A 21,670-nucleotide genomic window follows, 5' to 3' on the forward strand; every position below is an offset into this window, starting at 1 on the left:
TGTTTGAAAAATACTTTTGAAATTAGCCTGTTTTCTAATCTGAAAAAAATTGCTGGTTGGATGATTTTCCTTTTTGTAAAATGGTAAGTGATACTTCATTTTTAGCAAAAGGTTAATGTTAAGTCTCCAAACTTTATAAATGGCACTCTCTCCATAAAATAAACTATTGCATGCTGCTGTGTAAGATTAGAGAAAAATGTTCCCACTGTTGAAAATGAATGGATTTTGCATTTCAAGGTGACAAGTACAATGTCAGACACAATCAATCGATCACTGCATAATTATTATTGCAAATGATCCATATCCATGCTGCAAACCTTAAGGGGAATTTAATGAAGCAGTAAGCACATCAATAATAAGATCTACTTTGGTCTGTGTTAAATCTCATGATTCATAAATATGTTGGCATATTTTATTCTTTCTTGAAATACTGTAATGATATTTGAGAAATACTGATGTACAAAGTAAAAATAAAAATAAAATCTTTCAAGAGCACTTCACTGTATTATATAAACATTACAAAAAACTAGAGTCAGTGAACATTGTTTACCACATAGGGAGCCAAAACATGCAACACGATAGAGATCAGCCTCTAAAGAAGACCCTTTTATACCAAGTTTCAAGCCAAAGTCAATGTATATGGCTAACTTACCACTGGAGTGCTATACAAGAATGAGAATATATTTTCAACATTGCTTAAGTGTGTGGAGTGAAGTGATGTTCACATTCTAGAATCATATTTAAGAATATTTATATTAATACTATATTAAGAATTTTGTTCAAAATTAAAATGGGATTATTGTTCTACACAGAAGCTGATCATGATGCCTCCGATTTGGCAGACAAGCAGCACCTCTCTGGGAAGTCAGGGAGTTTTGGGAGACAGAAAAGTGGCATGGGAGAAAGAAAAAGATACAAAAGCTGGGGAAGGTATGAGGAGATTCCTGGGTCCTCTAGGACTGGGAAATTTTTTCATTCTAGTAGCATGGATAGTCAGAGAATCCCAAATCCCAAGGAGATTTAAGAGAAATCAAGTCCGGAGGGATCTCTGAAACCTAAAGGGGAATCTCTGTTTAGTGACTGTTTTAGTCATGTTGAAAGAAATAAGCCCTGTTCACCTTCCTAAGGAAGGTGGTATACAAGGATCCCCATAAGGAGTTCCTCACAAATCACTGTTATGGGGCAGGGTGTGTATCCCCTTGCTCACCCCCACAATAACAGCCGAACCCTTTTTCAAGCTCTGTAGATCCCATGGGCTCAGTGGAAGCTCAAGACAATCTATGTGCATGACCTGTGCTGTGACCCTGGCAGGTTTGGGCCACGTCACAGGAAAACCTCCCATAAATGTGACTGCCCTGAAGAGGGCCCTTTTAAAGAGAAATCTCCTTCCCTCTCCTATTAGTCCTGTAGGACCAAATACAGCCCAAGGGTTTTGTACTCTCTGAGGGGCAGAGGTCAATGTGCATCTATTATCCTGCCAACTCCTTCTCATTTCATCCAGTCCCAACCAAAATCCTCCTCCCATGAGCATCCCCAAACTGCCAAAGAGGCCTCCAAGATGGCTCCTCAAAAGTGAGAGAGAAAACAATGCCCTGGAAATAACAACCCCCAGTGATGCATGAAAGGAGAGTTCTGAATGCAGAGGTGGAGCAAAATCTGGGTGATGGTAATCTCCCTCTGCTGAAAAAACAATGAAAAACTTTGATAATTTAAAGAAGCCCAAGACCAAAGAAAAGAAAGATTAAATAAATAATAAAGTCTGTTGTATATGCAGAAACAGGTGGATTTTCAATTGAACTCATGTGCCAAATGTTCCAGAAAACATTAATGTATTGGGACATGTTTTAAAGTGATGTCAATTATCATTAAAGGTTTGGGCTCATTCTAAAGCAAGACTGAAGTACACATGACTGAAATACTTTTTCAAACCAACTTTGGGGCATAGTTTATGAGTTGCCTTTTATATCCAGAGATAGTCTGATATTCAAGGAAATATAAAGTATTGTCCTGTGTGCATAGAGAGAGAGAAAAAAAACAAACACTTCATCTGCACAGTTGTGTTTTGCTAAGAATACTTTAAAATTGAACACATTCAGCTGGACAACCCAATTGTCTTGGATCCTACTTTAACTAATTGTGACCCTGCTTTCATTCAACTAGTCTCTTCAACTGGTCCTTTCATTTCAGGGATCAAGGCTGCTGCTTTATAAACTGTAATATTCTGTTTTTCAAGTTTATTGAGTCAAATGCCCTTGAAGATGCTTGAGATTCATATTGGTGTTCTCTATTACTAAATTGTTTTGTATTTTTCTGTGTTAATAATAAAAGGTACATATTTATTCAACATCAGTGGTCATGCAGTCAGCGATAGCGTATGAAGATACATGTTTTATTCAAAATCCTTGTGGAAATCAGCGAGAGGATGATTTGGACTTGGAAGGTGCCTGCAGTTTTTCAGATAATATGTTTGATTTCTCTTAACTGAAAGGATTTAACATTACTGAGAAATCAAAATATTTATGTAACAACATCTATACGTAAGTGCTCCACTTGCAAGCCATACTACATATTTATTTTGTTTATATTATCAATCACCTATCCACAGCTCTTTAAACACAACATATAACACATTTTGTCTATTAACCTGTCACGTTACTGGGAAGATATTGTAAGGTGGGTTCAGTGCAAAATGCCTCTTTCAGTTCACACATTGCATATGCAGTGAAATCTTTATTAAAACAAGTTTTTATAAAATATTAAAATTATTATATTCCCCACAGCCATGTATGTTTTCATGCCATAAGATATCTGTAAACTATCATTATAATTTCTACTTGTCCCTGCTCACAGTAGTTTTAAAATTTCCAGGGATTTTGTTTTTTTGTTTTAATAGTATTCATATAAGCTTGGTGTTTTGTTTCCTTCATATGAAAAGCAATCTTGAAATGATTCTCTTAAAATTTATGTAATGGCACTTATCTACTGTAGAAGAAACACATGCTACACTTTGAATACAATACTTTCCTAATTCATATGAAAAATGCATACTCTATTCCTGAAAATATGACAGTACGTAAGAACCAGTAAGACGATTGTTAAAATTGAATGAAATATCATCGTCTGCATTTGAATATGGCAAACTCACACAAAGTCTTACAGAGAAACTTAATAAGATATCTCTCAATAAGAAAAAGCTCACAACATTAACTAATTCTATGCAATCTCCCCAGATGAAACCACAGAAAATGCTGTCAACTAATTTAAAATGATTAAAATCAAAATTTCGGAGATACCCTCTTACTATCGCTCCTCACTGCTTCAATCTTTCCCATGAATTTTCACCTGAGCTACATTCTGCTAATAAACATAAGCACAATCTGCAATTCTCTCTGAAAGCTTTATGTTTCAGAGTTGTCAAAACAATGTGCTATTGCTACAAGAAATTATCTTGTTGCTATTGCATATACATTTTTCAAGTGTTCCTCTATGTCTGTGGATTCCAGGTTTGGGCAAATACAAATTTCATTTGCTGCCATGCTTTCAAATCTACCTTATTTGATCAAGTATTTCTCCATAGCTTCAAGTGAACATCTCCTTTAAATGAATACAAAATATTCATATAAAAGGCTGCTTAAAAACCAATCCACATAATGGTACTATGCAAAGGATCAGCATATTGGGATGTATTTGAGAAAACAGACTAGTGACCAAGGGCTTTTTAAATAGTCAGTCACAGTATATTTTAAGTAACATTAGCATGGAGTGTTCACAGAAAATTAAAAAAATAATGTAAAAGTTGTGCACTGACATCTCTGAAAAGCCATTTTCAAATTACTTTACCCCCAATTTCTTATAGCAATATTTAGTATCATATGAATTTATATTTAATTGGACACTTTGGCTCTACCTCTAATCTTTTGACTCAAAATATAGGAGTTGATCATTAGTGTGATGTCTAACAGGAAATAACGTCATAATTCAAATTACTGAAAGAAAAATTCACATTATATCAGGGCATGTTTTTTGGGGGAAGAAAACAATGCATATCTTTGTGTATCACAAACTACATCAGCGTTCATGTTGCACTTCCTGTCAGTATCCAGCCCAGGCCAGGGGAAGCTAATGATCCAATCAGTGTACCAAATTTGGTGATGAATCCTGGTCACATGCTACTTGAGCACGATGTGCATATGCTAAGAAGATCACAAACTATGCTTAATTATGAAATAAGAAAGGCAGAATGGGCATGGAAAATAGAATATAAAAACATCTACTCCTCTGAAGGGCTAATTGTCTTATGGAAGGTGCTAAGCACTCTCATTCCCATTGATCAGACCAAAAATACATCCAACTCACTGACATTAAGGAGATGTTTACCCTGGAACTGCAGGAGTACTTTTCAGCTTGGGTAAACATATCCCTGCTAGTTCAGACCAAGCTTGCATACTAAAATAGCAATGTAGCCATGACAGCATGGGTGAAGGGGTGGGCTAGCCTCCCTGAGTATGCACCTAGGGTTTCAGATAGGATTATACTTGGAGAGGCAGAAGTACTATTTAGCATACTATCTCAGTCAGAGCTAGCAGGGATAAGTCTACCCAAGCTGGTAATGACACCACCAACTACATAGTAGACATACCTTTAGAAGTTTCAACTTCCAATCAATAGCCAAAGGTATATGATGTTTCTGTGAAAAACACCCTCACAGCCTTGGTAAAAGCCCTTACGCTAATCAATTATATCTGGGGAAATGGGAAAATCTTTTTTTCCATATTCCATTACAACATATCCATCAAGCATTAGTAGTACAGGATTGTGAGGCTTGTATCATGGCTTGTCAGGAAAGCCTGGCATCACAAGTGCAAGAAATCTTCCTGCTGAATAAAAATGTGCATCGTATTGGAGCAGGGCTCAGGATTCAAGTCAAAAGTATGCAAATCCTTTCAACTTTAGGTGCTGGTTGTAATCCAGTCCAAGTGAGTAGTTATTAAAAGTCCTTGAAGTCTGATGGTCCACATGAAATTGGTTGGTAGATGCAGTCAAGTTCCTACAGTACAGTTGTACAATGCCACACTTGCAAAAGCTGTCTCAGCACAGTTTAATGGGCATGGCTATTGAATTTCATCCCCTTCACCTTTGGATGGGAGTACAAGGATTGTTGGGGTGCTTGTGCCATGGAGAAACAGAGCATTTCATTCCGCAAGACTGTGAATCCAACATGTCGTAGGCACCCACTTTACTTTTAGAAGTCTTTTAATACACAGTTTGAACAAAATACTAATATTGCACTCAACACACTGAACTGTCCTAGCTGTTCACTGCACCACTAAGATATTGTTTGATTTCATTAACTGAACACATTCACAGTTTGTTCACTATAAAGAGACCCACAAATTGTCAATACAACAACTGAAAATAACGTTTCCAGGGTCCTAATTAGTAAAACAATATAGAATGTAAAACAGCTGGAATGGCATTTTTTCTTTGTAAATCCCTGCATGAATGAAACTACATAGTGACACTGTTCAATAAAGTGGTGGATAAGATGGAGCAAATATATCTATGCTGATTAGAGAAAGAGAATAAATTCATCACACACTTCTTTAAAAAAAGATTCACTTTTTCACAAAAGTTGGCTACTCAAAATTATACTAATATTATAAACTAGGTTTTACATAATGACAGTAAAAGTTGAAGTAGGGCCTAGAGAGAGCCTTTCATATGTTGCTATAGGGGAGTTTATACATTGCACCTGTATGTGTCAAAAGCTCATTGTTCACTATAACAGCCACACCTTTTTCAAATATCAATATATTTTAGGTACACAATTCCTACCATTACAGGAAAAATAAAATGTAATCACATTTTTGCTGAATGCATCCTTTCCTTATTTCCAGAACATAAGGAACCAGTACCATGCAAATATACTAAAATCCCTGAATTCTCAGCATACATCTAACTAATCTGATTTGGAAGTTTGATTTAAATAATTTTTATACCTGCAAAGGCAAATTAAAAATGGAAACTGTGCTTAATACCCAGGTGTAGTAGTAATATAAATCGATTATACATGTTTCAGTTTGATGAATGCTGCTAATAAAAATATGAAGTACCATTAAAAGTAAGTCAAAAAGAGGAAAATAGGCATTGAAGAACTAGATTTTTAAAGGTCAAAGATTAATTACTAAGAAAGCAGGTCAGTAAACTTTAAGAACCCAAGAGGGCGTACCAACAGAAACTGCTTACTCTTGTGCTTTGGGATAGAACAAACATGAGTAACAGGCATAGCTAGAGAAGTTCATACATTATAAGATAATAACAGATAGAATAACTACCTTTAATTAAAATTAAGGAAATTGGTATTCTAATGAACAAGGGTACACACAACTAAAAAAAATCAGTCCTTCACTAAATTAATGATTTCCTATTAAATGCTTTGAGTAAGTGTAACAAAAATATAGAACAACATAAGTCCTATCATTTTTATTTCTCTTCCCACAAAAATATTGTGTGCATCATCCTCAAATATTTACTCTCTGTTTTAGAATCCCTTTCACGTGATGATGGTAATTCCAAAAACAAAAGAGCAAAATTGCATAGAAAAAATGGATCATTATAGCGAAGATTTTGGGCTTTAACATATTATAAAAGATTGATATGGATTAGTGGTTATATAGTTACAATAAAACAACGAATCATGGTAAAGGGTTAAAGAATAAACAGGCCGTAATCTGTGATGCCTCTTGCTGTTGAAATACATGAATAGATATTGCTTGTGAAAACTAAATTGATGTAATGTACTACAGTATGCTGTAAAAAAGAGAGTCAAAATCATAAGGCTCAGTGATTAGAGAAGCTCTGGAAATGATAACACAGGTCAAAGAACTGAAATAAGTAGCGTATAAGTCTGCTTATGGTACCTTTTGTCCAACTAACAGAAGTTATTACAATATATTACAGGGTAGACAGAAATTAGAAGGAACTGTAAAAAGGGATTTACAGCACGACCCGCAAGCAGTTTAAGAGAAAGGTAGTGATTTACTGATAATGTTTCTAAGGAGTATAGCCTTCATGTAGCCTGTTTTGAATGGGTAGCCCAGATTAGAAGCTAGCCCACATCTATTTTTATTTTATGTTTAGTACAAAATATATTTCAAATAAAAATGGATTGTCAAATGAGATTAAAGTATTTCCCTAGAACATATACATACACTCTTTGAAGTAGAACTGAGAAATGCTTTTAAATTATGCAGACTTGTTCACTGATTTCTTTTTGGAAAAAAAAATAAAAATGTGTTTGCATTTATAGCTGGATGAATTAAAAGGATAATACTTTCATTAACTGACAATGGATGTGTCACAGAAGAGTCCTATTTTAGTTCCTCAGGTGAACAGATTTTGCTGCAAAAAATCAGAACAATGCTGAATGTAAAAGGACTAGAATAAGTGCATATTAAGATATTTCTGCATTTATACCTGTCAGTCATCACATACTTCAAAGGTTAAGAAATATTGTTACAACTACTACTATACCACACACACACACGTCAAGTAGCATAATTTGAAGTTTGAACTCACACTAAGATTAGTTCATTTTTGATAAAGAAAGCAAATTCTGTACATCCACAAGTGATGCAGCATTCATTTTATGACTGAACCACACAGTGAATCACAGAGATACAACTGTAACATTTTCTTAAGGCAACGAAAAGAAAACAGTGCACTCTCTGCAAACACCCTCTAAACCCTGAAAATAAAATTGCAGCTTTACGTTAATGAACCAGTTCATTTAAACTCCCATTGGTAATGCAACCACATGTAATGTAATGTACACTAGATGTGCTAGGCTATCCTGCAGTATAGGCACCTTTACATATTACAAAATATGCTGTTACTATAGGCTAAAATCTACAGTCCCAAAGTCAATTTGTTAATAAAAGATTGACATGGAGAGAGACACTACCTACCCACAAATACATCATCATCTTGAAAGAGAAATCAAGGGATCTGTCAGCAAAGAGAGGTCTCCTTACTTCACCAAGTATGTCTGGAAGGAAAACTGAAACCAGCGGGTAGAAAATCTTGCCTTTTTCTGTCAAGTCCTCACAGTTCTCTTCTTTTCTTAAACAAGATATTTTTTGTTTGTTTATGAGAATAGCATTCGTTCAGTGGCTCTTTCTGTGAGTGAAGTGACTTGCTTCAGGCTGTCTTTTTTTCTTCCCTTTTCTCCCTAACTCTGCCTGTCCTTTCTTTGCTGTCAAGCTTGCTTAGGTAACAATTCTTGGTGTGTCTGTTTAATGAGCAGGTCCGTGCACTAAAGGCAGCCACCTACAGTGGTAAAACCAGAAAAAGAAAGAAAGAAAGAAATGGGCGCACACCACTTCCTGATAGCTGCTATGGGATTTACAGAAGCCCCCTCAGTAGGTATTTATAGGAAGATTTCTAAGATGTCTTGACGGAAAAAAAAATCATCAGTGTAAAGCAGGTGACTCCAGTGGCACCTAAGCCATTACATTTCCTTGCTAAAGGACCCAGTTCACAAATCCTGCACTTGAGAATTTTTTAACTCAAAGCTGAGCTCCCATGGAAAAGAAAGGAGCATGTACTGCACCCTGCTTCCCCTTTATCTCTTTAAATGTACTTCAGATAAAAGCAGCATCCAGTCAGGTCAAGGCCTTCCCCAATCTTATTACTCTAACACAAGAGTGTTCAACATACTTTTCTACAGCCATCTACTGACTTCATAGTGTTATTGCTGCTCCTGTTAGTCCTACTGGGAGATAAATGCAATACAGGGAACAGGGAAATACGAGAACTAAATCAGAAGAAAGTTACAGTGTTTGTGATAATTTGGTATATTTTTTGTTTTGTTTGTTTTTGCAGTAAAACCACATATACTTAAAACTCAGAATTAGGTCAGAGTTATAATTGTTAGGCTAGGTAGCACTGACAGTTATACCAGATTTGTTGGTTTTCTTATTTTTAAAATTTTGATAGGTACTGTATGTAAAATGAATGGTTATGCAAGGGTTTTTGTAGCTTAGACTTTTATAACATGATAAAGTGAAATATTTTTAATTCATCTTGCTTGGCTACATTCATTTATTGAATCAATCAAGAGAATTCTTGTTTCAAAGACAATTTTCCAATGTAAAAGAGACAAGTCTTGGTGACTTTCTAGACTGTGTATTATTTATCATGAAAATCATCCCTGACCTCATAAACTGGCACTATTACACACTTTCTTACTATGGTATGTTTTGTATATTGAGGTAGATGTAAAAACATATACATGCAATTTTTTCACTGAGTACATCAACTTACACAATATACACTTACTAACTATAGATCAATGAAGAAATAAGGGGGACGGGGTGGACCAGCATAGGTATGAACATGAAAACAAACAGACCATTCCTTTTTTTTTTTTGTCTTTGGTTCTATCCTCATCGTTGACCATAGACTGTACACTTAGTCTACATTTCAGTTAAGGCAGGACTTTTTTTGCAGTCTCTAGGCAATTTACATACTCACTCTAACCATACAAGGTAAAATGTCACGTAAATAATTAAAATGCATTAGCTAAATTGCAGAATCATTCACTGCACTAGGGCAGGTGGCAAATGGATAGGCACCTGCTGAAACAGTCTATAACAAGGCTCATCAAGAGACATAATAGCAAAGCAGGATTGGGAGAGCAAACTAAAATCCATAACATTAAACAAACAGTAATCAGGAGAGTCTTAAAGGATTCTATCTAGCAGCAGTAAAAAAATACTTCCTTACCACTAGCACATAAAAATTGACTTAGTTTTGAAAAATATAAAATAACTTATTTGCATAATAATTTCTTTAATTTATGTATATATATAGTGTATATATATATATAGTGTATCTATCTATCTATCTATCTATCTATATCTATACACACACACACACACACACACATATGATTTGTTATGAATCAGCCATATATATGGCTGATTCATAGCAAATTATGTAAGAGAAGAAGGCCTTTATTAATTTTTACTGAGAACAAAATAAAAACATATAATCATTTATTAGTTATTAAAATGGCCAATTTTACAGCAAAGTGGCAGGAAAGCATTGGTGTACTCTCAAATAACTTTGGTCTAATTTTGGCCAAGAGCAGCTCAGAAAGGATCTTGTGGCCAAAATAATCCCTCCTGAACTTTAACGTTCACACCAATATGCCAATATTGTTTGATTTACATCGGCGCTGCCTTCTTCCTTTGTTCTAACACTTTGGAGGTAAATGTCAGTTCCCCCTGCTTTTATGGAAACTTTTATAGAAGATTTTTGAAGTGTGCTTTTCAAAAATGTAGGTCCAACATAATTGACACTAACAAAACAGAAGGATGAATACAGACTTCTACCCAGATGAGGTTGTGGTCTTCCATGCATAATAGAAAAGTATTTTGTAAAGCACAAACATTTGATTTTAGATTCTCCCTCAACATTTTTTGTGTGAATGAAAGCATCAAACATTTAATTAAAAACCCTTCTGTATATATACCAAACCAAAATATTTAGAATGGGGTGTTGATAGAGTAGGGAAATGTCAGGATCCTGCTCCCATTCAAGTCAGGATCCTGCTCCCATTCAAGTCAGCAACAAACCTCAAATAGATTTCTCTCCAATGGGAACAGGACTGCATCCATTTTTGTGCAGGGGGAAAAAAAATCAAAATCACCAGCTGATCTAATTGACAGTGTTCAACAACCTAACAGTCCCAACTTGTTCACCTTTATGCCTTACTCTTCACCTCATTTTTCTACTATATAGTGCTTGGCATTTTGTATTAATTTACATTAGGATGAATTACATTATGTTGGTTACGCAGAAAATACATTTTTTGATGGTCTATTTGTGCATCTAACAATTTTTGATCTATGCACCTTGAGAGTGCATATAAGGTTTCAGAAGTTCCAAAGGGTGGTTAAAGATTTTATTAATATGAGAAATGTGTGCACAGCTATTGCCTATGAATCATTTTACATCAAAATTACCCTGTTTTTGAGCCGAATGACTACATAGACAGCATATAAAACTGTAGTGAACTGTGCCCAAAGGCTGTGTCAACTAATTATTTTTGTATTTGAAATTCTGTTCATTATTAAATTGATTACTCAATCAATTCTTCACATCTTATTCCCTGAAACAAGTTGAATGACATTTTCTACTTCTGCTATCCACAACCATGCATTTGGAAGATTTTCTTCTTCTCCTTCTTAAGTACATTATAGGCTGGACTGTGCCTAGCTTATGCTCAAGTAGGGAAGAAACGGGTGTAAATAAGAAGAGGGCAAAGGCATCCTTCCTTTATTTCTTGTGCCTTTATGCATGGGTCAGGCAAAATCCCACTCTCTAAGCACAGTATTGGCAGTCTGTAATACTGCCATTAATTCTAGAAAACGAACAGGAGGGTGAAGGTCCCAGTCCAGCTTCTGCTGCACTGAACAACAGAACTGACCTGGGGCCAGTCCAAAGCTCATTCAAGTCAACGTAAGTCTTCTCATTTATTTCAATGGGTGTGTGAAGAGCTGAGAAATATTTGTACATAGATCTGAGAAATATTTGCATTATAATATGCCCTTTTTGCATTGGGGTGATATTAACCTGCCCAAATGCACAGAATTAGACCAAACGGCATTGTTAAAAGAAACCAGGAAGAAAAGGTAAAATAATAGTCTAGATAAGGATCATCTTCTCAAACATAATAGCTAGGTTTACAGCTGTGAAGAGGGATTCCTCAGCCTCAACCCTGGCTATAAGGTTCTTTAGCCCAGGCTGAGAAGAGAGATCAAAAGACATTGATCTATTAAAAGATCCTCTGAGAAAGAGGGAGAGGGGAAGTGGTCAGTTCACCAACTAGTTTGCAAAAAATAGCAACGTAGCCATGGCAGCACAGGCTAGCCTCCTCAGTACAATCCTGCCTGGGACCCCTAGGTATGTACTTGGGTGGCTAGCCAACACCACTGCAGCTTCCCAGCTGTATTTAGCAAGTTAGCTTTATCAAGGCAACTTGGGTGTGCTTACACATGCTGTCCAGATAGCAGTGTAGATGTACCCAAAAAGAGAGAGAGAGAGATCTTGCTGCAGGCTGACCCAGAAACTGACTGAAAGACAGGATCTGCAGCAAGCAGGCTACAATTTGGTCCCTAAGAAAGCAGCGGACCCCAAGACTGAGTCACGTTTACCCAGTTATAGTTGTAGCCATGTAGATCCCAGGATATTCCAGACACAAGGTGAGTGAGGTAATATCTTTTATTGAACCAACTTCTGTTGGTGAGAGAGGGTGTCTACACAGAAAAGAAAAACCCATAGCTCGCCTGTGCCATCCAACTCGGCTTGCAGGGCTTGAGCTGTAGAGCTGTTTCATTGCTGTGTAGACTTCCGGGCTTAGCTCACGCAGAGTGAAGAGTTATCATCTTGAATGGTCTCTTAGAATATGTGCTAACTACTTATGATAAACAATCTGTTCTACCTTGCATTTAGCTGTGACACTACGAGTACCTTTCCCAGATCTGAAGAAGAACTGTGCGTGGCTCAAAAGCTTGTCTCTCTCGCCAACAGATGTTGGTCCAATAAAAGATATTACCTCACCCACTTTGTCTCTCATGTTTACTGAGTGACTTGAGTGGAATTCCAAGTGTGGGGAAGACAATATGAATGCAGGTCACTGTTTTAAATCCACTTCTATAAGCACTGTGTACCTTTTTTTTTTTTGGCAAAATAAATCACTTTGTTTTTGGAGAGGCTATTTTTCTTCATGCTATTACTGTTCACGGGCTCCTGAGTGAGAGCTCTTGAAGGTGCCATATCCATTGGGCCTGCTAAGCAACATGGTTGGCAACCAAGGGGAAGTAAGCTAGTTGGAGAGGGGGTTGGACTGCAGGACCTCATCACAAAGAGAAGTGAAGGCAGGGCAGCCTTCCCAGGGACTGTGACAGGGTAGTGGATCAAACACCTTTTGTGAGGGTGGGAGCATACAAAAGGCTTTTGAAAGGGTATAACAGTGCTCATTTCCCCCTGGCACTACAAAAGGCATTTACTTTAAGGACGTTTATCTCTGGTATTAGTTTAGGCACATTATCCTCAGTACCCTCTGCTGGAATGGTGGCATCTCTGTACCAGTCCATACTGCAGCCTGTTTGTAACAATTTCACCCTTGTTAACAACTGCTACAGAAAATATTTCCACTATGGAATAAAAGTGGGCTACAGTATTGTTGAGACTAGGCGGAATACAAGGGCTGCAGTGGAAATTACAGAACACAGTTATTTTTTAAATATTCATTAATCAAAATTACTTATCTCGGATCAGCATATTCTTACTGGGAGTTAAATGATGCAGGCTAAAAAAGAAAATGCAGATCTACAAGTCAGAGCTCCATTACATTATTAAAAGGACATAATTCATTTCCATATCTTGACATATTCATTAACGACCAAAAACCTGAAATAATATTGATGATGCAAATTACAACATTGCAAACAAGAAAATGCAGAGTCTAGGCTACTACTCTAGATGGTGCTTTTTTAGGTATTGCAAGGGACTTGAAGATAATCCACAATGCTACATATGATCATTCCCTGTATTACAGCAATACCTAGAGGCCACTGTCAGGACTGAGACCCCATTGTGCCATGTACTGTACAAATGCATAGTAAGACACGGGGTTCACCCTTCACCCCACTAAAGTCAATGGAAAACTCCCACTGGGTTTCAGTGAGCCTGGGTTTTCAACCAAGGTCTCTGCCCTAAAGAACTTACAATACAATTTAAAAACATGGCATTACAAGTAGGTTGAACAAAGAATAGGAGGGAGAAGGAAGAGGGATCACAAAGGTAACACTGATAACATGATGATCATCTAAGCAGAGGTCTAACAACTCCCATCAGCCTGTTCCCACTGCACATCTCCTTTCTCTTGAACCAGGAAGTGAGCAGGTTCTTGTCTGGAAAGTGGCAGCTACGTAGCAAGCCAGCAGCTGCAGGGAAGCTGGCTGGAGAGGCCACGTATCTAGCCAAGATCTGTAGAAGCTGGATGCAGAAAAAATTCCTCAGGAACCATATGCAGAACCGCACGTGCAACAGGCTGAGCGTGCTGGACAGTACATCTGGGTGTAGGTCTGTGTGGAACTTATGCAACAGCTTATGTTGGATCATATTAAAGAAGTTCTGTATTAAAATCACAAATGAGTTTGATTCCCCATAGTTTAAATTCCAGGGTATTACTAATTAAGAGGTCTCTGTTTCTCTCCCTCTATGTGTGAAACTTGCAAGCTGCTAATTGTGTTAGTACATTCTAAGACAGAGTCTGTTCTCAAAGCAATTCTTTGTAACAATAACTACTCACACAGAGAGAGACTCAAAGCAATACTCTGTAACAAGAGAAACAGCACCCAGAGACTCCCCGCCCTTTTGTTGTATTCATCTCACTTTGTTAACAACTGTGATTAAAATAGAGATAGAGGATGTATGTGGATGGATGCTTGGTGTGCGTAATAACTGAATGATCAGGGAGGAGCCAGCCTAAGAATCCAGTGTCCATCGGCTGAAGAAGGCATCAAGTGGAAATAACCAGAGGACCCCCAGAGGGCAGACTGGAATCCACCCAGCAGCCTCAAGAATGGGAGAACCAAAGAACAAGATAACATCTGGCAGCACGGAGCCATCAGGAATGTGCCATCTGCTGATTGATTCAGCAACAGCATGATGAAGCAATTCCCATAGACTGGCATAGGAAGAAATTCCTATAAAAATGGACTCTAGAAAGTGAGAACTTTGGGGTCTGATTCTGCAAACCAACTTCCAGGAGCATCCGATGAGCATCTGACAAGGCCCTGCTCCCTCCTCATATCCAGGCCACCTGGCCCGTGGCTTGGCATGAGCAACTCTAAGGCTGGTAACTATGAGAACAACCTTGCAGAACCTGTGTGTGTGTGTGTGTGTGTGTATGAATGAATGTGTGAATAAATATGAAATTGAATGGAATGTTATAGCTATAACTAACTGCTTACTATGATTCCTTCTGTATTCACAATAAATGTGGCATTTTGCCTTTTCCCCTTTAATTAGATCATGCTAGTTTTTATTTTATTGGTATAACACAGCAGCCGTGCAGGGAGTCAGGGCAGAAGTGCCCCAAAGAGAGACACTAACTAGTAGCACCTGTTTGCTTGGAACAGAGACTGGACTTGAGAAGGTACCCCCAGCATTAGGCATGAAGAACCCTGATTCTCAACTGGACTGCTCCAGGGGCCCAAACAAGAACATCTGTTGTTCATTGGGAACTGTAACTGTTTATGCCTCTGTACCTAGAGCATGTGCAGCCCTTCTCTTTCCTGACAGCCCTAGTAAAATAACCAATCCCTTAGCAATGCATCTGCATGGCTGTTGGGACCCCTAGGGCTAACTAGGGTGACCAGATAGCAAGTGTGAAAAATCAGGACACTTGTTTTTCAGGCAGGTGGATATAGTTGTGTATATAAGACAAAGACCCTAATATCGGGATGGTCCCAATAACATCAGAACATCTGGTCACCCTGCGCTAGCACCTACAAGACCTAGTTGATGCAGCACCTGCTTGCCTCCAAGTCGCAGTAGATCTGGCACACCACTGACACCGTAGTGATTTGGTCTGAAGCAGCCCCAATAATTACATGCGGTTGCAGTATGTACTGCAGTTAGGAGTGGTGAACCGGATCTGATACCAAAAAACATGGGGAACTTTCACCCACAAATAGAATCTAACCTGACCCCTTTGGGGAATTAGAAATATTTTCATGCCTGTTTCATGCCACATGCCTTCACGCCTCCTCATTTCATCCAACATAGATAATTAACAATGTTTTTGATTTAAACTCGATTATAGTGACATTTATCAAATCTCAGTTTCATATACAGTGGTTTACAGATTCACTATTCACAGAGTTCTTTGGACATAACATACATGACCAGTTTTGGTCTCCCACTACAGAAGGGATGTGGACAAATTGGAGGGAGTCCAGTGGAGAGCAATGAAAACGATTAGGGGGCTGACGCACATGACTTACGAAGAGAGGCTGAGGGAACTGGGGTTATTTAAATGGCAGAAGAGAAGAGTGAGGAGGGATTTGATAGCAGTCTTCAACTACCTGAAGGTGGCTTCCAAAAAGGATGGAGTTTGGCTGTTCTCAGTGGTGGCAGATGACAGAACAAGAAGTAATGGTCTCAAGTTGCAGTGGGGGAGGTCTAGGTTAGATATTAGGAAACACTATTTTGCTAAGAGGGTGGTGAAACACTGGAATGGCTTACCTATGGAGGTGGTGGAATCTCCATCCTTAGAGGTTTTTAAGGCCCAGCTTAACAAAGCCCTGGCTGGAATTATTTAGTTGGTGTTGGTCCTGCTTTGAGGAGATGGGACTAGATGAGCTCCTGAGATGGGAAGAGATGAGCTCTTCAAACCCTAATCTTGTATGATTCTTATAGTCTGTCCTGTTTTCAGGTTGCAAGCAGCTCCATTGTAAAAATCTTATTTTAGCATCCCTATAGCTTCTTTCTCCTGGAAAATTGGTTCCACTGGAAATTTGCAGGATTTATGAAAACTCGGAACATCTGTGAAACCTGAGAAAAAATAATCAATCTGATAATTAGATATTACTCTGATTTTAAATATTGGACCAGGATCCTGGATTCCAGATGAGCTGTAGTCAGTGAACAACCCAAAGGTGGAATGGAGAGAAAGGAATGTGGCTGGAGAAGGAAGACAATTTTTGTGCTCCTCTGATCTTAGAGGCAAAAAGATGTTCAGGAAATACCCATTATGCTGGAGGCATTAATGGCATTATGCCATCCAAGGATTTCCCCTATATCAAGGGAATACCCAGGGAGTCAGCTTTCCATTTCCTGAGCGTAGAAATGGCATAGAAACAATGGAACAAACTTGAGAGATCTGGCCCTTTGGGCTTTTGTGTAATGTTTTTCAGTCTTCTTCCATATCAAAATCAACTTAATACCTCTCCAACCATTCAAAATTTCCAAATAGCAAGCTCCTAGTAGATTCACGTGCCAGCTATACTGGGGGGCAGGAGCAGAGGGAGGGATTGTATTAAGCTAAGTCATTAATGGGTACTGTTGTGCATGGATTGGGCTAAATGCTTGGCCCATTAGGTCAATGGCAGATTATTTTTGCTTCTTGCTTCAGCAGGAGCCAAATCAACCACCATGTGTCCATGATAGCTTCTATACTATGTAGTTGCAGCTTAGAAAAATAACACAACAAGTGACAGCTAAGAGAGTCTTAAGGTTATTGATCTACTATCCTGGAGCTGTAAGAACTGGGTCCTGATCCCAGCTCTGTTGATATGTGAAGTTTTCAATTCAATGAAGGGTGTAGAGTTTTATATAGACTAGGATACACAACAGGAAGACAGGGTTCCCAAAACCTATTGCTAGGTGCAATGGAGCCAGAGAAGGTCCTGACTACATGGTTCACAACTAGGCAGAAAATAAAATGTTTACAATTTTCAGAAATTCCTTAATTCTGCTTCTCTTCTCCTTCCTTCTGGACAGTCAAAGCTCGAGGTGCCTTCTTCAAGTCTTCCTCTTGACTTCAGGAATTATAGTAATCCAGGTAGCAAACAGAAATAATGCCATGTCTTTATAAGCAACCACAAATGAGCAATACAGCTTGGATAATGAGCACTGGATATCTGCAGCAACTGGATCTAAATCAATCTGACGAGTAAAACTCGCCAACACTCTTATTTAGTAAAATTAAATGAATGAATGAATTCAAGTCATTCACTATCTTCTTTCTGATAAACCTGAGCTGGAAAAGAAACTAAATTCATCCAAGAGATTGTACTGTTCACCATTGGCCAATTCCATATAAAACATCAGTTCAAATCCCTTATCATCAGTACTCCCAAAAATTCTGGATGGGCTATTCATAGAACATAGTATAGCCCAACAGGATTGAAATCAATTATTGATTCCAATGTGATGTATCATGTAATGCAATGCAGGAAGTCATCTGCTCCCAATAGTCCGCTCAGATTTGCTTTGGAGCCAATTGTTTTCTAAGTGGTGCAGCCAATAGGTCAGCTCCTCAGTTGGCATAAATCAACATAACTCCATTGACATCAATGAATTACGCCAGCTGAGAATCTGGCCTAATATTTAAAAACAGTTTTTAAGTCAGTGACATGATAAAATGAGGTTGATTAAAAGCAATAATAAAACAGAGATGGAAGCAAACTGAAAAAACCTGATCTGGCGCAATTTCGTTGTTTCTAGCCCCTCATAAATCTGCTGGCAAATCTGTGCTGAGGTTCAGGACATAACAGTTTTGAACTCCCCATCAGGCACACCAAATTTTCCATGTTCTAGTTAAATCAAAGCCTATTCACATCCTCTTTTCATACATTCAGATGGGCCTTATTTTGCCATCCTTTGAAAAAAAGTATAGGCATGTTTGACATTTACTTTTGGCGTAAGTAAAATTAGTTATGCATTACTCAAAGCTTAATCAGCTGGCAGCTTATATAGATACATGGCAAAATTCTCTGCTGTATTTTTTGCAGAAGACAGGTAGTATTAGGTGTGTGCAAGGTGGGTTCTAGGTGAATATAAGTAGCACTGTAAGAAATACAGTCATCGTGAATAAAATTTAAAACACTAGGGAGGTTCCCAGTCTGGAGATATGAAATAAAGCAAAACTATAAAAGTGTGTGCAGCACAAAGAATGGGAACAGAGGTGTGAAAGAGAATAGCCTAAGAAGCAGAACAATGCTTTACAGTCACTCGTAAGTTTCTTGTTTTGTTTTCAGCATTCTGTTTATTTAATTCTCCTTTTTGAAAACACCCTGCTTTTCTCTCTTCCCCAAAAGGTGGGAGTGATCCCAACAAAAAGCAACCTTTCTTACTGTTTATCAACAATTCTGCTTGGGAATTAGACAGGAACACAAGAAAAGATGTGTCTTCCAGTCCACTCAGGAAACACTGTGCAAATACCACAATACTAAGAAAACCTTTTGCAACTAATGCCATTACCTTTTGTTGAATTCTACCTTTAGAGAGTGCAATGTACACACTGATGTTTTATACTAACAGCAAGAATTGATATGACTATAGTACCTGTTTATATCAAAATGAAGAACTCAGGGTTACAGTACTAGTTTGGAAGAGGCCTCTCAAAAACCCTGATTGCATAATCTATCACCTGAAAGCCAAGAGAGACTTCAACCTGTTTTAATAATGTCACTACTGCATGTCTTGTGTTGTTATGGACATAATCTATAGGGTTGCCAACTCTGATTGAAGCTATTCCAGGAGATTTTTCTTCCCCGAACATCACGTAATGTCATTTTCTTAAAATATCCTATTAAAATCTCCTGGATTGCATTCAATAGTCACTGGGAGATTGATGCCGATTCCAGGAGACTCCTGGCCAATCCTGGAGGGTTGGCAACCCTAATAATTTAACCTTTGGAATGCTTCTGAGGCCTGCCCAGGATGACCATGCAGTAATGACAGCACCCCAGGTCCTGGGTTTAGGAGAGGATATCCAGGCATTAGCCATCTTACTAAGTATGTGTTTCGGTTGAGGGGTCAATGGGCAGCAGTGTAAGTATGGCTATGGGAGGGGGGAAAAAGGTGAGAGTGCATGCTCACATGTGCATGAAAGAAACAAACCTGACAAGTTACACATTTTGAAGCCCTGTCACACTTGCCCACACAACAAGAAACTTCTCCTGGATACATTGGTGGTGAAAGGAAGGAAATAATAGACCATTCAGATACCACTTGGTCTACAGAAAAGGTGGGCTAGACTGTTAGCTAGAAAATCATGAGTTCTGGTCCTTTCTAGTGATTCCTATTGATATACCTGAGCCATTCACAACCTCTGTCATTCACCAAAGCTTCATACCCTTTCCCTAAGAGGCAGACAAGTCTCAGTTCCAGCTTCCATATCAAAAATTCATAACCACTCTTTACAACTGCTTTCTGCAGAGGTGCCAAGAACAGCACAGGCCATGGAGACTAGAGTACCTCCATACCCTTGCAGGGAATCCTCCCCTCTCCCAGACTGATCAGGTAGAAGGCCTAGGCAGTGTATGTTGGGAGTATGCCCTGCTGCTGACCTGCAGATAAACAGAAGACTTGGTTCAACAGACTGGCAGGCTAACGTTTTTCACAATCTCTAAATCTATATCCACATTTCTTGTAAAGCTGGAGTTAATGGTTACATACAAATTATCTCATTAGATCTTTTGCATAAAAAGTCATACGTGAAGTTGTACAATACTTGGAAGGTACGGAGAAAGTCCAGGAGTAGGAGTGTGTGTACCACTAGTGCCAGCAGTAAAAGGTGGTAACAGGGTGTCTATGTGAGAGACAGATTGTGTGTGTGGGGGGGGGGTTGGATAGAGGTTTTTAGGGTCAGCGAATGGGCACAGGTAACACTGTAAGTACACTCTGTGAGGAAGGAAATGAGAACAAAGACTGGGAATGGGAAAGAAAGAAGAGGTACATCGAATTATATCTTGTTCTCAAACTGGGGGTTGGGACCCCTCAGGGGATTGCGAGGTTATTACATGGGGGGTCGCAAGCTTTCAGCCTCCACCCCAAACCCCGCTTTGCCTCCAGCATTTATAACAGCGTTAAATATATAAAAATGTGTTTTTAATGTATAAGGGGGAGTCGCATTCAGAGGCTTGCTATGTGAAATGGGTCACCAATACAAAAGTTTGGGAAGGAGGGGAGAAGGCAGAGGACAAACTGGCCTGTGGCCTGGCCCAGATCTAAAAATTTGGTTAGACCTAGCTACATTGCTCAGGGCTGTGAAAATTTCATGTCCTGAGCACTGTAGTTAGGTTGACCTAATCCCACCTTCACTGTAGATACAGCTAGGTTGACGGAATACTTCTTCTGTTGACCTAACTACCACCTCAACAGGAAAAAATTGCATCAACAGGAAAAAAAACTGTTCAACTGACGTAAGAAGTGTTACACTATGGCATTACAAGCTGTAGGTGTGCTGCTATAGCATAGACATGCCTCGAAAGGAGTCAGACACTAAAACAGATAGAGAAAACATTATACTACATACAGTGATTACTGTTAATCAGCCAGAGGTTAACAAGGGTGGCTCACCCCTGAAGGGTGTCCCAAAGTTAGCCAACCCCGATTAGCAAAGAGGCACTGTAAGACTCATTGGGACCAGAACCTGGGACAATGGGGGTGCCACACACTGCCAACACTTCTGCATCGCTACTGGAACCTCAGGCCTGGTTTATGCTGGGGGACCTGTGAAGCTAGACATTGCAGGAAGTACTAGCCCATGGGGCCTGAGTGGCAGCCCCCCACAGCCCACTGATTAGCCCATGCCAGTATATAAACTAGGAAGTCAACAAAGGGAGCTGTTTGAACAAAGGGGCAGACCACCTGCTTGCTTCTACTCCAAACCTTGCCTTGCTGTGAATAGCAGACTCCAGCTTCTGACCTTGGCTTGATCCCGACTCCATTACTTGCCACCTGTCTGCAACTCTGTGCCTGACCCTGACTTCCTTGTATCCTAAGACCCAGCTCAACCCTGACTCCACTACTTGTCTTCTGACCTGTGCACACAGGTTGCTTACAAGCTGGACATGACACAGGT

General features: G+C 38.8%; 1 protein-coding gene across 29 annotated transcripts in view; it reads right to left on the minus strand.

Annotated features, from left to right (window-relative positions):
• RBFOX1 (RNA binding fox-1 homolog 1) overlaps positions 1-21,670 on the minus strand; it is a 2,470,149-nt gene that overhangs the window by 573,956 nt on the left and 1,874,523 nt on the right. Inside the window, exon 1 of one of the 29 annotated variants that reach the window (XM_038419740.2) lies at positions 7,968-8,522. The exons of the other annotated variants lie outside the window; for them this stretch is intronic. Within the exon in view, the coding sequence (XP_038275668.1) occupies positions 7,968-7,985 (18 nt within the window). The 5' untranslated portion in view covers positions 7,986-8,522. Of the gene's footprint in view, positions 1-7,967; positions 8,523-21,670 lie in introns of those variants that run through there. 29 annotated transcript variants of the gene reach the window in all.

Source organism: Dermochelys coriacea, chromosome 10 (genome assembly GCF_009764565.3).
Source record: "Dermochelys coriacea isolate rDerCor1 chromosome 10, rDerCor1.pri.v4, whole genome shotgun sequence".
Lineage (NCBI taxonomy): Eukaryota > Metazoa > Chordata > Testudines > Dermochelyidae > Dermochelys > Dermochelys coriacea.